This window comes from Lepidochelys kempii, chromosome 2 (assembly GCF_965140265.1).
Source record: "Lepidochelys kempii isolate rLepKem1 chromosome 2, rLepKem1.hap2, whole genome shotgun sequence".
Taxonomy (NCBI): domain Eukaryota; kingdom Metazoa; phylum Chordata; order Testudines; family Cheloniidae; genus Lepidochelys; species Lepidochelys kempii.
Window position 1 is genome coordinate 59,838,505 of NC_133257.1, and position 19,987 is coordinate 59,858,491.

The 19,987-nt window shown below is 41.1% G+C and overlaps 1 protein-coding gene across 5 annotated transcripts in view; it reads right to left on the reverse strand.

Moving 5' to 3' along the window:
• Positions 1-19,987, reverse strand: part of SULF1 (sulfatase 1) — a 176,451-nt gene that overhangs the window by 46,417 nt on the left and 110,047 nt on the right. For 4 of the 5 annotated variants that reach the window (XM_073330899.1, XM_073330898.1, XM_073330900.1 and 1 more), the window contains 5 exons: positions 13,405-13,555; positions 11,373-11,548; positions 10,664-10,792; positions 10,335-10,391; positions 9,138-9,267 (listed from right to left, as the gene is read on the reverse strand). In XM_073330899.1, coding sequence (XP_073187000.1) covers positions 9,138-9,267; positions 10,335-10,391; positions 10,664-10,792; positions 11,373-11,548; positions 13,405-13,555 — 643 coding nt within the window. Of the gene's footprint in view, positions 1-9,137; positions 9,268-10,334; positions 10,392-10,663; positions 10,793-11,372; positions 11,549-13,404; positions 13,556-14,462; positions 14,662-19,987 lie in introns of those variants that run through there. The other variant, XM_073330902.1, reaches the window with a different exon arrangement.

Here is a 19,987-nt window from a genome sequence, read left to right on the forward strand (position 1 = left end):
GTGAATATAGATGAATTGCTCAATAATAGCAACTGTAATATAATTCAATTTAACATCCTTGTGAGAGAGAGTGTGTGTGTGTGTGAGAAATATCAAAGAAACCTTACCACAGTAGGATTTAACTTCAAAAAGGAGAACTACACAAAAATGAGGAAGCTAGTTATACAGCTGGAACAATTTGTATAGTGCGGTGCTGAGAGCCACTGAACCAAACCGTAAACCCAGTATATGATGGAAACCATCTCAAGCCAGGCAGTGGGCAGCACAGAACCCCTAGTTCCAGCACCTATGTAGTTATATAGAAATTAAAAGGAATAGGCACAAAAGTGAAATGCCGGAAAGCTTCATGAAAACCATTTAAAAACGCCAAAATAGAGGCTCAAACTAAATGTATACCCCAAATAAAAAAAACAACCCGTAAAAGGACCAAAAAAATGCCACCATGGCTAAACAGCAGAGTAAAAGAGGCTGTTAGAGGCAAAAAGGCATCCTTTAAAAATTGGAAGTCAAATCCTACTGAGGAAAATAGAAATAAGCATAAACTCTGGCAAGTAAAGAGCAAAATTATAATTAGGCAGGCCAAAAAAGAATTTGACAAGCAACTAGCAAAAAACACAAAAACCAACACCAATTTTTTTTTAGTTATGTCAGAAGCAGGAAGCCTACCAACAGTCAGTGGTGTCACTGGATGATCAAGGTGCAAAGAAGACAAGGCTGTTGCAATGATGCTAAGTGAATTCTTTGCACTGGTCTTCACTGCAGAGGATGTGATGGAGGTTCCCACATCTGAGATAACAAATCTGAGGAACCATCCCAAATAGAGGTGTCAGTAGAGGAGGTTTTGGAATAAATTGATAAATAATAATAAGTCACCAGAAGCAGATATTCACCCAAGAGTTCTGCAGGAATTCAAATAAGATATTGCAGAACTACTAACTGTGGCTTAAATCAACCTCTGTATCAGATGACAGATAATGTAATGCCAATTTTTCAAACAAAGGTTCCAGAGGCGATGTTGGCAATTACAGGCGATAAGCCTAACTACAGTAACAGGAAAATAGTATGGAACAGAATTCTCTGAGACATACATGAACATGTTAGGGAAGAGTCAACATGGTTTTTGTAAAGGGAAATCATGCCTCATCAATCTATTAGAATTCTCTGAGGGTATCAAAAAGCATGAGGACAGGGGTCATACAGTTGATATAGTGTACTTGGACTTTTAGAAAGTCTTTGACAAGGTCTCTCACCAAAGGCTCTTAAGCAAAATAAGCAGTCATGGCATAAGAGGGAACGTCCTCTCATGGATCAATAACTGGTTAAAAGACAGGAAACAAAGGGTAGGAATAACATGAAGGGGAAAGGAGTCCAGGAGAGCTGGCTGTATTTCAAGGAATCCCTGTTGAGGTTACAGGGACAAACCATCCCGATGAGTCGAAAGAATAGTAAATATGGCAGGCGACCAGCTTGGCTTAACGGTGAAATCCTAGCAGATCTTAAACATAAAAAGAAGCTCACAAGAAGTGGAAGGTTGGACATATGACCAGGGAAGAGTATAAAAATATTGCTCGGGCATGTAGGAATGAAATCAGAAGGGCGAAATAGCACCTGGAGCTGCAGCTAGCAAGAGATGTCAAGAGTAACAAGAAGGGTTTCTTCAGGTATGTTGGCAACAAGAAGAAAGCCAAGGAAAGTGTGGACCCCTTACTGAATGAGGGAGACAACCTAGTGACAGAGGATGTGGAAACAGCTAATGTGCTCAATGCTTTTTTTGCCTCTGTCTTCACTAACAAGGACAGCTCCCAGACTGCTGCGCTGGGCATCACAACATGGGGAATAGATGGCCAGCCCTCTGTGGAGAAAGAGGTGGTTAGGGACTATTTAGAAAAGCTGGACGTGCACAAGTCCATGGGGCCGGACGAGTTGCATCTGAGAGTGCTAAAGGAATTGGCGGCTGTGATTGCAGAGCCATTGGCCATTACCTTTGAAAACTCGTGGCGAACAGGGGAAGTCCCAGATGACTGGAAAAAGGCTAATGCAGTGCCAATCTTTCAAAAAGGGAAGAAGGAGGATCCTGGGAACTACAGGCCAGTCAGCCTCACCTCAGTCCCCGGAAAAATCATGGAGCAGGTCCTCAAAGAATCAATCCTGAAGCACTTATATGAGAGGAAAGTGATCAGGAACAGCAGCATGGATTCACCAAGGGAAGGTCATGCCTGATTAATCTAATCGCCTTTTATGATGAGATTACTGGTTCTGTGGATGAAGGGAAAGCAGTGGATGTATTGTTTCTTGACTTTAGCAAAGCTTTTGACACTGTCTCCCACAGTATTCTTGTCAGCAAGTTAAAGAAGTATGGGCTGGATGAATGCACTATAAGGTGGGTAGAAAGTTGGCTAGATTGTCGGGCTCAACGGGTAGTGATCAATGGCTCCATGTCTAGTTGGCAGCCGGTGTCAAGTGGAGTGCCCCAGGGGTCGGTCCTGGGGCCAGTTTTGTTCAATATCTTCATAAATGATCTGGAGGATGGTGTGGATTGCACTCTCAGCAAATTTGCGGATGATACTAAACTGGGAGGAGTGGTAGATACGCTGGAGGGCAGGGATAGGATACAGAGGGACCTAGACAAATTGGAGGATTGGGCCAAAAGAAATCTGATGAGATTCAATAAGGATAAGTGCAGGGTCCTGCACTTAGGAAGGAAGAACCCAATGCACAGCTACAGACTAGGGACCGAATGGCTAGGCAGCAGTTCTGCGGAAAAGGACCTAGGGGTGACAGTGGACGAGAAGCTGGATATGAGTCAGCAGTGTGCCCTTGTTGCCAAGAAGGCCAATGGCATTTTGGGATGTATAAGTAGGGGCATAGCGAGCAGATAGAGGGACGTGATCGTTCCCCTCTATTCGACATTGGTGAGGCCTCATCTGGAGTACTGTGTCCAGTTTTGGGCCCCACACTACAAGAAGGATGTGGATAAATTGGAGAGAGTCCAGCGAAGGGCAACAAAAATGATTAGGGGTCTGGAACACATGACTTATGAGAAGAGGCTGAAGGAACTGGGATTGTTGAGTCTGCAGAAGAGAAGAATGAGGGGGGATTTGATAGCAGCCTTCAACTACCTGAAGGAGGGTTCCAGAGAGGATGGAGCTAAGCTGTTCTCAGTGGTGGCAGATGACAGAACAAGAAGCAATGGTCTCAAGTTGCAGTGGGGGAGGTTTAGGTTGGATATTAGGAAAAACTTTTTCACTAGGAGGGTGGTGAAACACTGGAATGCGTTACCTAGGGAGGTGGTAGAATCTCCTTCCTTAGAAGTTTTTAAGGTCAGGCTTGACAAAGCCCTGGCTGGGATGATTTAATTGGGGATTGGTCCTGCTTTGAGCAGGGGTTTGGACTAGATGACCTCCTGAGGTCCCTTCCAACCCTGATATTCTCTGATTCTATGATTCTATGAATAAATGATCAGTTTTCAGAATGGAGAGAGGTAAATAGCTGAGTCCCCCAAGTATCTGGGCTCGAACCTGTGCTGTTCAACATATTCCTAAATTATCTGGAAAAGTACGTAAACAATGAGGTGGCAAAGTTTGAAGACAACACTAAATTACTCAAGATAGTTAAGTCCAAAGTAGACCGTGAAGAGTTACAAAGGAATCTCACAAAACTGGGTGACTGGTCAGCAAAATGGCAGATAAAATTCAACTTTGATAAATGCAAATAAATGCACACTGGAAAAAATAATCCCAATTATACATACAAAATGATGGGATATGATAGAGCTCTATAATATGAATGATGTGGAAAAAATGACTAGGGAATTGTTATTTACCCCTTCACAGGGGTTTCTAAATGAAATCAATAGGCAGCAGGTTTAAAACAAACATAAGGAACATGAAGAAGTACTTATTTACACAATGCACAGTCAACTGGTTGTCAGGGAATGTTGTGAAGGACAAAAGTATAACTGGATTCAAAAAAGAATTAGTACATTCATGGGGGATAGGTCCCTCAATTGCTATTAGCCCAGATGCTTAGGGATGCAACCCCATGCTTGAGGTGTCCCAAAACTTCTGGCTACCAGAAGCTGTGACTGGATGATAGGAGATGGATCATTCGATAAATTCCCGTTCTGTTTATCCTATCCAAAGCATCTGGCACTGGCTTCTGACTGACGACAGGATACTGGGCTAGATAGAGCATTGGTCTGACCCAGTACGGCCATTCTTGTGTTCTTATGCAATTACTGTAGTAAAATAGTCATAGCAAATATTCACCACTGACTGAAAGAAAACTTCAAGCCACTATAATGAACCCCCCCCGCATAATTGATGCTCGTTTAACTGGGTTCAACTCCACTATAGTCATAGGGTTATACCCAGTTAAGCCAGAGACAAATTTAGCTCATAAACGACATAAAGAGAATATACAGACTCAGATTCTCTGTAGTGTCTAGCTTCTGGCAGGAACAGCAGATAGGGGGGCCTTCAGGGAGCCTGCTAATGCTCCCTGATTCTCTGGCTGTTTCTATCATGGTAATATCCCAAAGAACCATCCACCAGCTGGGTACAGCAGGAGCACAGCACATTCTTCTCATGCCACCTTTCTGCCCCTTGTTTGGTTTGTGGGGAAGGGGCAGGTAAGGAGCCTGCTACCCGAGGTCTGTAATTATTGGATTCTCTCCCATGCTGGCAGAGGGAATATGGACAGTTTCCACAGTTCAAGCTGTGTAAAGGGAGCAGTGTGGCCAGAGAACTTGGCCCATGGTACTGATATATTGGCCTAGATCTGAACCAAAAACTCTGGATCTGACCAACCAAATAAGTTAGGTGGGGAGAGTGTGACAAAGGTTGGAGTCTGAACTTTAAGCAGTCTCTAAATTTCACATCAGACCTCTAGCTCACTTATAAGCCAAAGAAAAACCAGCATCTGAACATCCCAAACTGTGAAGGAGAGGAGAAGGGGTTTGAAATCCAGCTAGACAGATATATTGAATATGTGCAAAATTTGGAATTTTTGCACCCATGTGGTCAGTCATGCATATAACGGGCTGTGTGTAAGTGACCACATCCAATTTGTGTGTACTTACCATTCGGCTATGTGTTAGTATATGCTCTCAATTACATATACCTAACTTTGAAAACCAGCCACTTTTCGCTGTAAGCAGAATTATTATTAAGAAACGCATTTAGTATTTTATCCTGGTTTGTCTTGTTCTATTTATGCAATATGGACGAGTTAACTCTGCTGTGAAAACCTGGGACCAAATTTGTCCCTGATATTACTATACAGATGTAAACTGAGTTACCACAGGAATGATTTGTCTTATGAACTTTAGTTTAGGCTGTGGGTTCCTGAAGGCTGTAGAAATGTCACGGCTAATATTAGAAAAATAATAGGCTATCTGATTTATTTGTGCTGATATCCTTAGAAATGTAACCCAATCGTTAGGACTGAAAGTTTGTCATTGATTTTTTCCTAAAGACCTTTGGTTACAAACAGACCCTCATATAGCAGCTCAGGGCTGGCTTTTGGGCTCCATGAACCCATGGCTACAGAGTCCTTGCTTATTGGAGCCCAAATCAATCACAGCTGTGGGAGGCAGCATTAAATACCATTGCTATTGCAAGCTCCCTTCTAACTTAGTGCCTGCAACCAATGAGATAGCTGATCAAAAGAAGGGCAGCTAGATGGCTTACTCCAGTGGATAAGGGATAGGACTGAGAGCAAGGGATCCTAATGTTGCAGCTCTGACACTTGATCAGCTCACTTAATCTTACCTTTTCCACGTGTGTATTACAAAAGTTATTACAGAATCATAGTTTGGCATAAGATGAAACAAGCACATGAAATACTTGCAAGGAAAACAGTTTGGTATTTTAAAACTCAACACTTTAGTGTCCGAAGGCCTAATTGAGACCACTGATCTCTCAGTTTTTGTAGAAATATTCAGCTTGCCCCCACCAATTTTAATCGCTGTTTGCAATGGCAATAGTTCGACACTTGAAAACCTTGCCCTTCAATGAGACTGTGATATTGTGTATACTAGGGTTACCATATTTGAACATTCAAAAAAGAGGACATGGGGGGGGGAATTTGCTCAAGCACCCCACTCCCGCCCCAACTCCACCCCTTCCCCTCCCCCATTCCAACCCCTTCCCCAAAGTCCCCGCCCCAACTCTGCCCCTGAGCGCACCATGTTCCCCCTCCTCCCCCCTCCCTCCCAGCTACGTGAAACAGCTGTTTTGTGGCGCAAGCGCTGGGAGCTAGAGGGAAAAAGCAGGCACTCTCTCAAGTGATCAACACATACTTTCTTGAATGATCAACATTCACGCTCTTTCTTGAATGATCAACTCTTGTTTGGGGAAAAATAATAATGGCAAAATCCCGGACGTTTTTAGATATTTAAAAATTTCTCCCGGACGTTTGATTTAAGAACCAAAAAGCCAGACACGTTCGGGAAAATTCAGACGTATGGTAACCCTGTGTACGCCCTTTCAAAAGTGGCTGTGTTTTATGAGCATGTGTGAGGTGAGAACTGTGGCAAAGGACTCTCTTGATGGTGTGCCAGCCAAAACATATTCCAGACCAATCTTGGATTAAACTGAGATGTACTGTAACAATGTGTTTCAATGAATGGCAAGAATAAGGGCATGAGTGGATTATTTTTCAGTGTATGAACTATGGTGAGTGCCATCCTGTTTGTTTTACAGAACTCCACCTGCTTTGGATAAAGCACCACAGGTGGTTACAGACTGAAACTGGAAACTAAGCACAGCAGCGCTTTTGTATTCTTTCTAAACAGTTTGCTAATATTTCTTTTAAAACAATTATTATAATTAGCTAGAATGCTATAACTGAGTTTCTGAGGGAACCATACAAACGTATTTTCAACGTTTATTATTAATAGGGAATATTCTTGTAAAACTCCATTCAATACATTCAGAATTCTACACATCACAAGAGACATGCCTCCTCTATATCATCACTAAATATATTGCGTTAATTCAGAATAAATTAAATATTTTGGGCCTCAGGTTTTTTTTAATTCCTTAACTCTGCTCCCATTTTTTTTAAACACTAGTGAACTGCTGCTGTGCAAGTGTACTATCTGACACCTAGCTACCTGCTCCATCTAGCAAAAGTGTTGAGAGATGACCAAGTTTCCACTTGACAAATGTTTATGAAAGGTACTTGCACCAGCTGCTGACGTTGCCTTCGCTCTACTAGAATGTGCCAATACCTTAGCTGGTGGGGTTATATTAGCCAACTGGTAGTATAAATGAATGCACAAAGGATAAAATCCTTTCAGTAGACACTGATCTGTCCTTAGGTCTGTCCAAAATTGCAATAAACAACTGAGAAGAAGACCTAATAGACTTAATAAGCTCCAGATAGAAAGCTAGAGCCCTTCTCACATAATCAAATGCATTCTCTCCTCATCTCTATGAGCGTGAGGTTTCAGAAAGAAAATTGGCATGTAGATTGCCTGGTTAACATGAAACTTAGAGACTACTTTAAAGAAATTTTGGGTGAGGGAGAAGATGAACCTTATGCCTAAGGAAAACTGTACAGGGAAGGTTTGATACTAGGGCTTTTAACTCTCCCATCCTTCTGGCAAGGTAACGACCACTAGAATTGCTACCTTAATAAAGAAGTGTAGCAGAGAGCAAGTTGCAAGGAGTTCAAAGGGTGGTCCCATCAATTTTGCTAGAACCAAGATCAGACTCCAAGGAGGGATAGGATCTTGCACATGTGCATACAATGCTGACAAAACCTTCAGGAGTCTGGTGACAATGGGGGTTGAAGAAAAGGGATCTACTATCTACTGAGATGTGGAAGGCTGACATAGCTGCCAAATGCACTCTTATAGAGCTAATAGCCAAACTTTGTTTTAAGTATAGAAGATAATCCAGTATGAGACCCAGGAGTGCCCACTTTGGAGATACACCTTTCTGATGGGACCCAATGGAGAAGCGCTTCAACTTAACCAGGTAAGTGCTCCTACTGGAAGGTTTTCAGCTATTCAGAAGCACTTTCTGAATGTCCTTTAAACAGGATCTCTCAAATGGTGTTAACCATGAAGCAGCCATGCTCTCAGATGGAGGGCTGTGAGGTTGGGATGGAGCAGGCAACTGTGGTCCTGGGAAATGATGTCTGGATCCAACAGGAGAGACAGTGGAGGCTCGTAGGGTCGAGTACCAGTGCTGATAAGGCCATGCTGGTGCTATAAGGATGAGGCAAGCATGATCTTCTTTGACTCTGAATAAGAACTTGGGTTGCAAAGAAATTGTAGGGAAGGTATACAGGAGGGATTTCTTCCAGGATAAGGGAAAAGCATCCATCAGCGACCTGGGCTGAGACCTTCCCAAGAACAGACCTGATGGCATTTTCTCACCAACTTATGAGAGCTTTCATGCATTTCCTCTGCCTGAATATCAAGCACAGAGGCCACCCTTCTCAAAAGATCTTGATGAGCTCAGTGGTCCTCTGGCAGTGGAGAATCACTTGGCAGCTCAGTAGCTTCATCTGGTGATGAAGGAGAGGAAGCCACAGGCTTTTGAGGTGGCTGATCTATGTCTTGCTGCAGGGAAGCTGCCTGAGTGACTTCTGGCTGGTTGGTACTGACCGCACTACTGAGAACCAGAGAATGATACCCTCTATGCTGATGCCACCAGCCTGCTCCCAAAGATAGTAAACAAGAGGGTTGAGGGGAAGGATACCCCAGGCGTCCAGAATGGCCACTGACATGGGCCGGGGAAATATTTGGGAAATATAATCATCCTATTTTTAATTTAATTTTTATACGGACTCTCCCCGACTTACGCAATCGTTCCATTCCGGAACGCCTCGTGTAACTCGAATTTTTGCGTAAGTCAGAAACATATACCCGTCCACTACGCAAAAAAACCCCAAAACCAACCCTCTTATTTCTAGCTTACAGAACTTTTTCCATAAGTGCAAATTTGCGTAAGTCAGGTCTTGAGTAACGGGGGAGCATCTGTACTTTCTTACTTATAGAGACATTAGGCAAACGTGGTCTCGTTAACCTATTTCTGCTAGACCTTGTGCGGTATGTCACCACATCATTCCAAGAAATACATTCCATTAGGGTGTATACAGTTCTGGAATCATTTGTTGCTCACCTGTCCTGGTTGCTCACAAGCTGTCTGGTATCTCGCTTGCTGGCATAATTCTTTTACTCTCTCATATTTTGGTAAATGGTTAGACTGTTGGGCATTTTTGTTGGGTTCCTCCTTCTTGCGCAGAAATTTGCTTTCAAAAGGGAAAAAGAGTTAAAAATTTTATAGGCAATGCACTCAAACATTGAAGGGGATACATTTAATTAAAAAAGCAATGATATTCAAGATTTAGCATCTGGTGGCCATCTTCTACGACAGTGGTTTTTAAACCGTGGGTCGCGACCCCATTTTAATCAGGTTGCCAGGGCTTGTGTCAGACTTCAGCCCTGGGTGGTGGGGCTCAGGTTACAGGGGCTTTAGCTCCCCTACCCAGGGCGCAGGGCTTGGGCAGGCTCAGGCTTCGGTCCCCTCTCCTGGGGTCGTGTGGTAATTTTTATTGTCAGAAGGGCGTTGCGGTGCAATGAAGTTTGAGAACCCTGTTCTAAGTTAAAAACATTCATGTACTTGTCAGATATAGAAACAGGAGTTTTTGCAGTAAAGGAATGGCCCAACTGACATACTGGAAACCTACACCAGCAGTCATTGCTTCTCTCTAGGAATTATTAGTGTAGTCATACCCACAAGTTTATTTTCACAGACTGTCATGTCATAAGTGCCATAAAAGGAATTATTGTAATACTTTTACTCAGAGAATTTTCACAGTAATATAGGGCAAGGCAAGGCAAATAATAAATTATGTGAGAAAATGTTGAAAAGCTATATTTATGAATCTCATTTACATATTGACCTTTCCTTTACTTAAATCAAATGGAGAAGGATTCCTAACTGAGGTGAAAACTATAAAATTAACTTATAGAAGAATGTTGCACCATCACATCAACAGCAGGACTTGGAGAAGAGTGATGGAATGGGAAGGAAAAATCAGCCAGGTGACCAAGTGAACAGCTGTGGGTCTGAGGTTAAAGAACAAATCTAGGCAAATGGAAGGGATGGGCCAGTAAAGTTGCTGTGGAAAGCACCCACTCAAATCTCTTATGAAACAGCCTAAGAAGAAGAGCCGCCAGTTGCACAGCTTGCACTGGGAACAAAGAAACCCTGTCAGTGTACTTGCAGACTTTACAGCCTAGCTGACCACTAAAAAGCACAAGCAAGCTTGCCACTAGGCAAGTTTCCCAAAACTTTCTCAGCTTTAATAATTACCCTCTTTCCACCAGAAACGTATCACGCCAAATTTTGGTCTTCTTGTTTGTTCGAAACCTGAAAGCAAAATATTATTATTTACTGCTGGCATCTGTGACTGTTTTTGAATAGCAGCATTAGTGTTAACAATTTATTTGTTTTTAAATGACCTCTTGGCTCATGTATATGTACAATTTTATAAATGTGCTATTTAAAACAGTTTTGAAATGTGAAAGCTGTGGTCATTGGGCTTGACACTGCTTATTTTGCCACAATTTCTTTTCCATTCAGCTGTTGATTTACTCAGGTGTTTGCTGCTGAATAGGCTTTGAGAAATGGCAATGACCCACCTGTTTCCTGGCTTTTCGAGGTCCAGAAGTTTTAGGACAGACTTGCCATCCATATCTGGAGGCGCGTCAAGTCCTGCAATATCCAGAACAGTTGGAGCAAGGTCAATATTCAGCACTATCTGAGGCACTCTGAAAATTAATAGAAAAGGTCAGAATTGAATCATGTGTAAGATATGTAACCCTTCACGTTCTTTCAGAATTAGAATAGCAATAAATGTGTATGAGTTCTTTGAAGATGAAAAGCTCTATATAAGTGCTAAGTGCATAAGTTCCCCCTAGAGGGCTGTGACTTTGAGAATGACAGACCAATATCATTCGATACTGTCATAAAGGGCATCTGAGCAAGGTTCAGTTACATAAGGAGTTGAAACAGGCACGTTATTCCTCCCATCTTACTCATAATAAATCCATTCTGCTAAGCCAGAAGAGGAGCAATAGATGTCCTCATTTGAATCTAACTTCTTTTTAAAAATAAAGGACAAAGCCTAACTATCCAGGGCTCTAAATAATACAATTTTCTATTACACATTTTAACCAATTTATCACACACAAAAAGACAGACATGCTTTTGTTCTTCTAAGGCAGTGTCCTGCATTAACAGAGTATTCTTTATGAAAGGAAACCGAACACTTAGAGTGACCATCAGATGTGCTTAGAAACATTTCAAATGAGATACAGCAGCTGTGCTGCAAGACATAGGAGAACGTACACTGATCCCGGCTCTACACTTGGCCCACGAATAAAGAAAGGAACTCGAATATCAAAGTCATATGGCATTGACTTTCCCTTGACAAGTCCAAACTGCCCAATATGGTAACCATGGTCAGCAGTGTAAATGATGTAGGTATTCTCCAGTTCTCCTGTCTCCACAAGCATATGGTATAACTGAAATATAGCATAGGAAAAGCTCAAAATCAAATATTGCAAAACATTTTTTACATAATCATAGTTTTTCTCATTTAAACCTGTTGGGCCAAATGTAACAAACTATTGGGGAAACTATTGAAACTAACAGTTATGCCAAGGATGAATTTGGCACATCATGTCCTTACCATGGTGTAGAAAACTGAATAAAATGTTGTTTTACTACTCACCCACTAGGTCTACATCTTGACATACGAGAGTTTGCTTCAGGGGGGATTTCAGAAAGTTTACTTTGGCAATTTATGGTGCTATTTGACTTGTGTCACCACTACCCACAAATCTCTATATAATCATTGCAATACACTGCTTGGCAAGTTACTATCTCTACAACAGATGCATTCTTGGACTTGCTCAAATGTGTTATTAGTTTGTAAGCATCTCCTCCCCTTCAGTTAGGGGCTTGGAAAGAGGCTGTACATTTTATTGCTACTAAATGTTAAGGGAGTCCCTCCTTTAGCACCAGTGGAAAGGCCTTTGGTCACGGAGAGGGGTTTTGGAACAAAAGGTCAATAATTCTATTCCTAACACCTCATGTGTCATATTATATGTAGTTAGTTGTCCCATACATTATCTATATGCTCACAAACACTAACAGTCTGACACCTGATTTTTGGTCTGTACTTCAGTGAACCCCGATGCCCAGAACTTAATTGAAGGATGAACTGTGGAGGGAATAGGGTGGAGCAGAGGTAACGTACGAGTGCATGTTTTGTACATACGTGCCATAGCCCTCTACAGATGAGGAACTTGATTATTTCTTTTTATATTTGCTCTATTGGCTGAGAGTGTGAAACCGATCCTTTAGCTTACTGGACACACGTTAATTTTTCCCCTTTAAAAAGACACCTATTCTACTGCCAGTTAAAAAAGTGGACAACAAAACAGCTGGGTAGCATTACCAGTCAGAGAATTTGTAGTAACTCGTATTTTCACAGGTAGATTTGGGTTCCCTATCACTGGGGTTGCCAGGCATCTGGTTTTTGATGGGAATGCCCGGTAGAAAAGGGACCCTGGCGGCTCCGTCGGGACTGCCAACTGGGCCATTAAAAGTCCGGTCTGCAGTGCAGCAGGATCTTGGGGCTAAGGCAGGCTCCTTACCTGCCCTGGTTCCGCGCTGCCTCTGGAAGCAGCCGCCAGGTCCCTGCAGCCCCTAGGCACTGGGGCGGCCAGGGACTAGGAGGCTCCATGTGCTGCCCTGCCCCCAGCGCCGGCTCTGCAGCTCCCATGAGCCACGACCATGTGCCTAGAGGCCGCAGGGACCTGGTGGCCGCTTCCTCAGAGTTGCAGTAAGCGCCAATGGGACCCCGGACCCCAACCACCTGCCCCAGTCTGGAACCTCTCCCACACCCCAAACTCCTCATCCCTGGCCCCACCCCAGAGCCCTCACCCCCCTGTACTTCAACCCCCTGGCCAAATCCGGAGCCCCCTCCTGCACCCCAAACCCTTGATCCCCAGCCTCACCCCAGAGCCCGCACCCCCTCCCACAGTCCAAACCCCTCATCCCCAGAGCCCCCTCCTGCACTCCAAACCCCTCATCCCAGCCCAAGCCTAGAGCCTTCACTCCACCCCAGAGGTCGGGCAGGGCAGGGGTCTTCAGTTTTGTGTGATTAGAAAATTGGCAACCCTACCTATTACTTTAGGAATATAAACATGATTTTCTTCTCACTTACATGGGGTAAATCACAAGTGAGTCAACTGAAGTTTAATGGAATTCGCCAGCATAAGGTGAGTAGAAATGAGAGAAGAATCAGACCTGGTATACAAGTTACAAAACTGTGTAATAAAACAATTGATCCTTGACATTTTCAGTTGCTCACCCTTTCCATGGAGTCATCAACTGACATCAATGTCTGAAGCCTTTTGCGCTGTAAGACATTTGTAAATTCCATGTGGATAGGCAGCATAGGCCCAGTGTACTGCATGATCCAATGTTTATCCATGTTTGGTGCGTAGTTATAGCTTGGAGTTCTGCAAAAAGAAAGGAGGGAATTTGCAGAATTTCACACAATAACACAGAAATTACAGGAAAAAAGGAATTGATCAGTGATCCATCTAATCCATACCCCGTTTCTGATAGAGTAAGTAACAATCCTTTAGAGCATGGTGAAAGGAAGGCTGTAGTGGACAGTTATAAAATAACCTGCCTTTAGGTGGACATTTCTTCCTAATACCCACCAGTTAGTGTTTGTTTTATGCCCTGAAGCTATCCCTTTAAATCTATATAAATATATACACACATACACACACGTGTATGTGTGCATATGTGTGTCTGTGCATTTCTCATTTATAACAATCACAGGTAAAATCCACTAAGTAATTTAGGAGCTTAATCATATTTTCAAAAGTGGGTTAGGAACCTAAGTCCCACTGACTTTCAATGAGAAGTAGGCTCCTAAGTCACTTCTGAAAATGAGTTACATTTGAAAATGTTATCCCACTTCTCTAATTTGATCTCATTTTACTTCTTATGAGTCATTTGTTCATAAAACACACTCAGAGCTGGGCTTAATTCAGCAGGGTCACACGTTCTTTTCTGCAGTGGGCCAAGACTAGCTTTGCCATATTTGTAGCTCAAAGAGGAGGATTAGCAAAGCTGTGTGAGGTGCCTTGCACAGCGCCAAATTCTAACATGTACCTGGAGTTATCTCTTACTTCCATGACCTCTAAAAGTCTAACTCATCTTTAAAAAGGCTCATGTCACAATGACAAAAATCCCATGTAATCAGGCACCTTCACATTGCACGAGCCAAAAGGTCAAGTCAGCAAACTAAAGGATGAAATTCAGAGGTCAAAGAGGATTATTCTTCCAGTATTATTAAGGGAGGTTGCAAGTGTACCTCACAAGAAGAATTTATCCCTAAATTAATCAACTTACAATTAAGCTCACAACAAAGACATTTTCCCAGTGGGACAGGGACACATTAGCTTTTCTTGCTTCATTAGAATAGCAGCAACTGTGTATTCAGCGTTTAGTTTTTGATGTCCCCCAAAGAACTGAAGTGCTGATTTGTTTCATCATCTCACCACCATCGTCAAATAAAGGCAAGCTCAGGAAAAGCGCACATGTTTTGAGTTCTATCCTAACCAGTATGGTAGATACATTTGCAATTATTACCTATAATGAAAAAATATATTTGTTTATGTATGGGCTAAATCCTGCAGGAATATAATCTTTGTGTTTGTCTCTAAAGTATCATGAACACCTATAGCAATATATAGGTGAGCTATAGCATCAATACCATAAGAATCATAAGAAGATCTTAGCATGGAATCTACATAATTATCTTGGTCAAATCCCACACTACTGAATCAAAAAAGCATGACTTCTCACAAATGTCCAGAAACAGACAGAAACTCTTTGGTGGGTGATGGCATGTAAAATTTAAAAGTGTAAGAGGGAAATCACAGAAACACAAATATTCCATCTGAAATAAATCACGGTTAAGGAATGTATGGAAAAAATTAAACATGCAATATCCAGTGTGTCAGAGCAGCTCATTAGTCCCATTAGCCCTATTTTATATACAACAAACTCATCCACCTCTTAAAAATTAAAAACAGAAACAAAACAAAATCCATGTACTGTAATTCTACCAACTTGTTGATCACTGCTCCTGATGAGTTCAGTCCCCTTCCCTATGTGATGCAGTCATTTGCAAGACTGGGGCCTTAATTTATATTTTTAAATATTTACCCTTTCTTTTTCTTTTCCTTTCACTTTTCTTTATTATTACATTTTATTATGTTACATATTTCATGATGTAATCTTGAATCAATCCATCATTAAATTGAAAAAATGCAGGTAATGTGAAACCAAATTAATTTTATATCTGTTACACATACTGAATACATATGGGCATATTTTTACTAGTTTAAATATATGATGAAAATAACTATTACATGTTTAATATATCTAATTTGGCAGTTTTTTTAAACCATACATTACACATACAGCACACATGTAAAACATCAGAAACATGTGGATTTTTCTTCCCTCTCCTTCCATATCTCTAGCAATCTGTAGAGAACAACTATTTCTGGCACCACGCCAACTCTTTAGCTAGAGATTAAATAAACAAACCACACCCCCTTCCATCAATTCTGACAGTTTTAGGGAGAAATGACACTGTGACTAAGTTTTTTAAAGAGAGAGAAATACAAATAACTCTCTCTGTACTGCAGAAATATATCTTGCAGAAAGAGATACATACATTAGCAGGTTTCAGAGTAGCAGCCGTGTTAGTCTGTATCCGCAAAAAAAAAAGGAGTACTTGTGGCACCTTAGAGATTAACAAATTGATTTGAGCATAAACTTTCGTGAGCTACAGCTCACTTCATTAGCAGGCATTTTTCACACACTAAAGAAAGCATGATTTTCGTGTCTGTTCATGTCAAGTATAATAAAATCTATACATATATATTAAAAATCATACTAGAATGACAGCCCTGGTGAAGAAAGTCGTCCCAGTGTATATATAGTTTGAAGAAATGAGCAATTTCCCACACTGCCCAACCAGTGTTCCAGAGCAATTTTGATCTGGAGTGGTCAGAATATAGTTCAGTCTCCATGACTTGTTTCTTAGCTTCTCTATGGAATGGATACCGATTTGAAACACTGCGTGGTCTAGATCAGGGATCGGCAACCTTTGGCACGTGGCCTGCCAGGGTAAGCCCCCTGGTAGGCCAGGCCGGTTTGTTTACCTGCCGCATCCGCAGGTTCGGCTGATCACGGCTCCCACTGGCTGTGGTTTGCCGCTCCAGACCATTGGGGGCTGCGGGAAGGGTGGCCAGCACGTCCTTTTTTTTCATTTTTCTTGTTTTTTTTTAAAAAACATGTCAAATACACCCATCACCCTGTCCCTGGACACACACATAAAGTTAAAATGATTTATTGTTTGTTGATCAGTTATGTATTAGTCCAGAAAAGAGTGACCTTGAGATGAGCAACTGCCCAATGTCCCACTCTGGACCAGTACCAAAAGGAAAGCACAGAGTCACTCAAGCATAGCCTTGCCAAGTCCAACAAGCAAGCAAAACCTCAGTGGTGTCAAAGATTGTGACAAATCTAAAACAATTAAAGATACCCAACTATTGCCCATTGATCACCAACCAACATATTCAGGTCAGTCTCCAGGCCATAAGCAGGTCGAATGCAAGACTCAAAGGAATCAAAGAAATCAGTGGATTTTAGACACCTGAATTGCTTCACAATAATACTCTCAATAACCTTATCCAAAAAGGGAAGATTAGAAACATGGCAACTGATGGCAAGACAATGACATTCAAGAAGTTTAGAATTAGATCTCAGTTCAACACTGAGGGCTGTAATCAGCGATGGCCAATAAAATGGAGGGGATAATAAACTGATTTTAATTGGTTAATTTTAGTAAGTACTCACAAATATTCCACCCATGATGTAAAGTGGTGGAGTGCCCTGAGTGCGAACCTAGAGCTACTTATGAGTAGTCTGGCACAGGAAGTAATATAGTTATAGCCTATTTCACTTTGAACATGAAACTTTAGTGGATGGTGGGAATTCTAAGTTTTTCCTTGTCTCTTCATTATATATGTTTCCTCTCCTTTTAAAATCTCTGTTTTGTGTTTCTCCATCAGGCATCAGTATTGCATATTTCAAAGAATGCCAATTCTAGTGCTGCTCCACAAATTGTCTAGAAGACAAATTCACCTCATTTTGTAACCACCTCCTGTTTCACCCAGAGATTAAAAATACATTTTGAAAGTGTTTATGAAAGGTTTTAACTGTACCACTAATCCCTGGAGCACGGCTGTTAAAGAGTATCCATTATAAGCAGGATGCTTCTGACAGTGGATCTGGGAACAGGAGACTTAAGGCCTACCTCAGCCGCCCGCTCGCCCTCTTGGCCGCACAACTGGTGGTCATTGCATGGCTGACTTAACTGTAGCTTGGAGTCATCTTATCACTCAGCAACGAGCAAACATATTCTTTATGTAATTATATATTACAATGGAAAAATTCACAAATACTAGCACAGCACTGCAGACTTACTATCTCTGCTATTTAATAAACCCTATTAGATATGGCAATCAAAACCTGCTGTTTACTCTCTACTTCATACCCATATGTAACTGGGGTAGGAGTACTGCATGCGTGGACTGAAGAGACAATGGACAGACACTCTGTAAACATACCTGAATTGTCATAAATGGCCTCCAATTAAAATATGGGAGCAATTAGTTTATTATATTAGTTCATTATTACATCCATTTAAATGCTTAACTGACCCTCAAATCACATCACTGGAGGTCCAAAGGGTAACATATAAGGGACAACTGCACCCAAAAGTTTGAGCCTACATTTAATTGTGGAAGCAAAATTGTGCTTGCAATATTGACGGCCAATTTAATACACAGCGCCTTAAAATGTATTGCTTAGCAAAATTCTCTGAGCACGTGGATAACAAACCTTCACATTACTTTACTTAAGATTAACCATTGGAAAAACAATGAGGAAAAGCCGACATCTATTTTTAAACAACAAATGTTGCCCCACGTCAGGAAAAATGGTAACCCATCATAAAGGGCAACAAGAATTCACTATTTAAGGCCCTGATCTTACAAATGCTTAATCACATGAGTAAGTATACACATGAGTAGTCCTGTTGAATGCGCAATTTCCGAAGTCCTTAAATTAGTGCCATTAGCATGGAGGCCTCCAACTGTATAGCCTATTTAGATTGCAATCTCCTCATGAAAGGCACACAACTTCTTTTATGATCTGTGCACTGCTGGCACTTTAATATATTAAAATACATCTTGGTATAAATGTATATTGCTTTACAGTAGCTGCAATCAATATGGAAACTGCACATATAGTACACATACTGTGAGTTAAAGGTTAAACATCCATTTGGCTGTAGTTTGGGGTGGGAGGGGAAAAGAGAGTTAATAAAACAGTCTATTTACAGCATTGATACATTTTTCTATTACTCCTGAGTTAGTCCTGTAAAGGTTTTATTTTTAAATCTATAATTTTATTTCTATCAATACAAATAAAAAAGTAACTTAAAATAGATTGAGGGGAAAGGAAATACATATTTTACTTCGTGACATGCATATGGGCTTATCTACAAAGTGATTTACTGCGCAGCAGGGCCAACTGTAAATCTGCAGGGCACCAGCTGCACTTTGGTACTTTCATTGCACTTCAGCAATGTCCATCCGGACTGGTATCACTAGCCATAAGCAGACTGAGCAACTGCTTATGGTCCCAAACCGCTAATTCACCGTATTGAATGTGGACTTTTTAACAAGAGAATTAGCATGTGTTGTGTTGGTATATTTTCTGGTTTGTGGAAATAATGCAATTTTTAGAGGATGGGTAAGTGGCAAGGGGGAGGCAAAATTATTCCTGCTTAGGACCTCCTAAGCATTAGCACCACCTCTGCTACATGATGAGTTAAGCTGGTGAGTTGTAGATTTCCATTCAGGCTTGCCGCACGATAACTCTCCATCTTGATAAGCTTTATGAGATAACTAAGTAACTACATAACCTTATATTTATGAACGTTGTGCAGTCTTCCCTCTTTTCCTATTACCCATTTTTTGTTGCTCTCATTTATTGTATCTTCTTGTATATTTAGATGTTAAGTTCTTTCAGGCAGGGAATGTGTTTTATTCAGTTTCTGAGGTGCCATAGGGTCGCCAGTAGGGGTGGCGATTAATCACAGTTAACTCACGTTATTAACTCAAAAATTAATTGCGATTAATCTCACTTTTAACCATACTGTTAAACAATAAAATACCAATTGAAATCTATTAAAATATTTTTGGATTTTTTTTACATTTTCAAGTATATTGATTTCTATTACATCACAGATACAAAGTGTACAGTGCTCACTTTATATTTTTTTAGATTACAAATATTTGTACTGTAAAAATGATAAACAAAAGAAATGGTATTTTTCAATTCACCTCATACAAGTACTATAATGCAATCTCTTTATTGTGGAAGTGCAACTTACAAATGTAGATTTTTTTAGTTACATAACTGCATTCAAGAACAAAACAATATAAAACTTTAGAGCCTACAAGTCCACACAGTCCTACTTCTTGTTCAGCCAATCACTAAGAGTAACAAGTTTGTTTATGTTTACAAGAGATAATGCTGCCCACTTCTTATTTACAATATCACCTGAAAGTGAGAACAGGTGTTCACATGGCACTTTTGTAGCTGGCATTGCAAGGTATTTACGTGCCAGATATGCTAGACAGTTGTGTGTCCCTTCATGCTTCAGCCACCATTCCAGAGGACATACTTCCATGCTGATGACGCTTGTTAAAAAAAAAGAAGTGTCAATTAAATTTGTGACTGAACTCCTTAGAGGAGAATTGTATGTCTTTTTCTCCGTTTTACCTGCG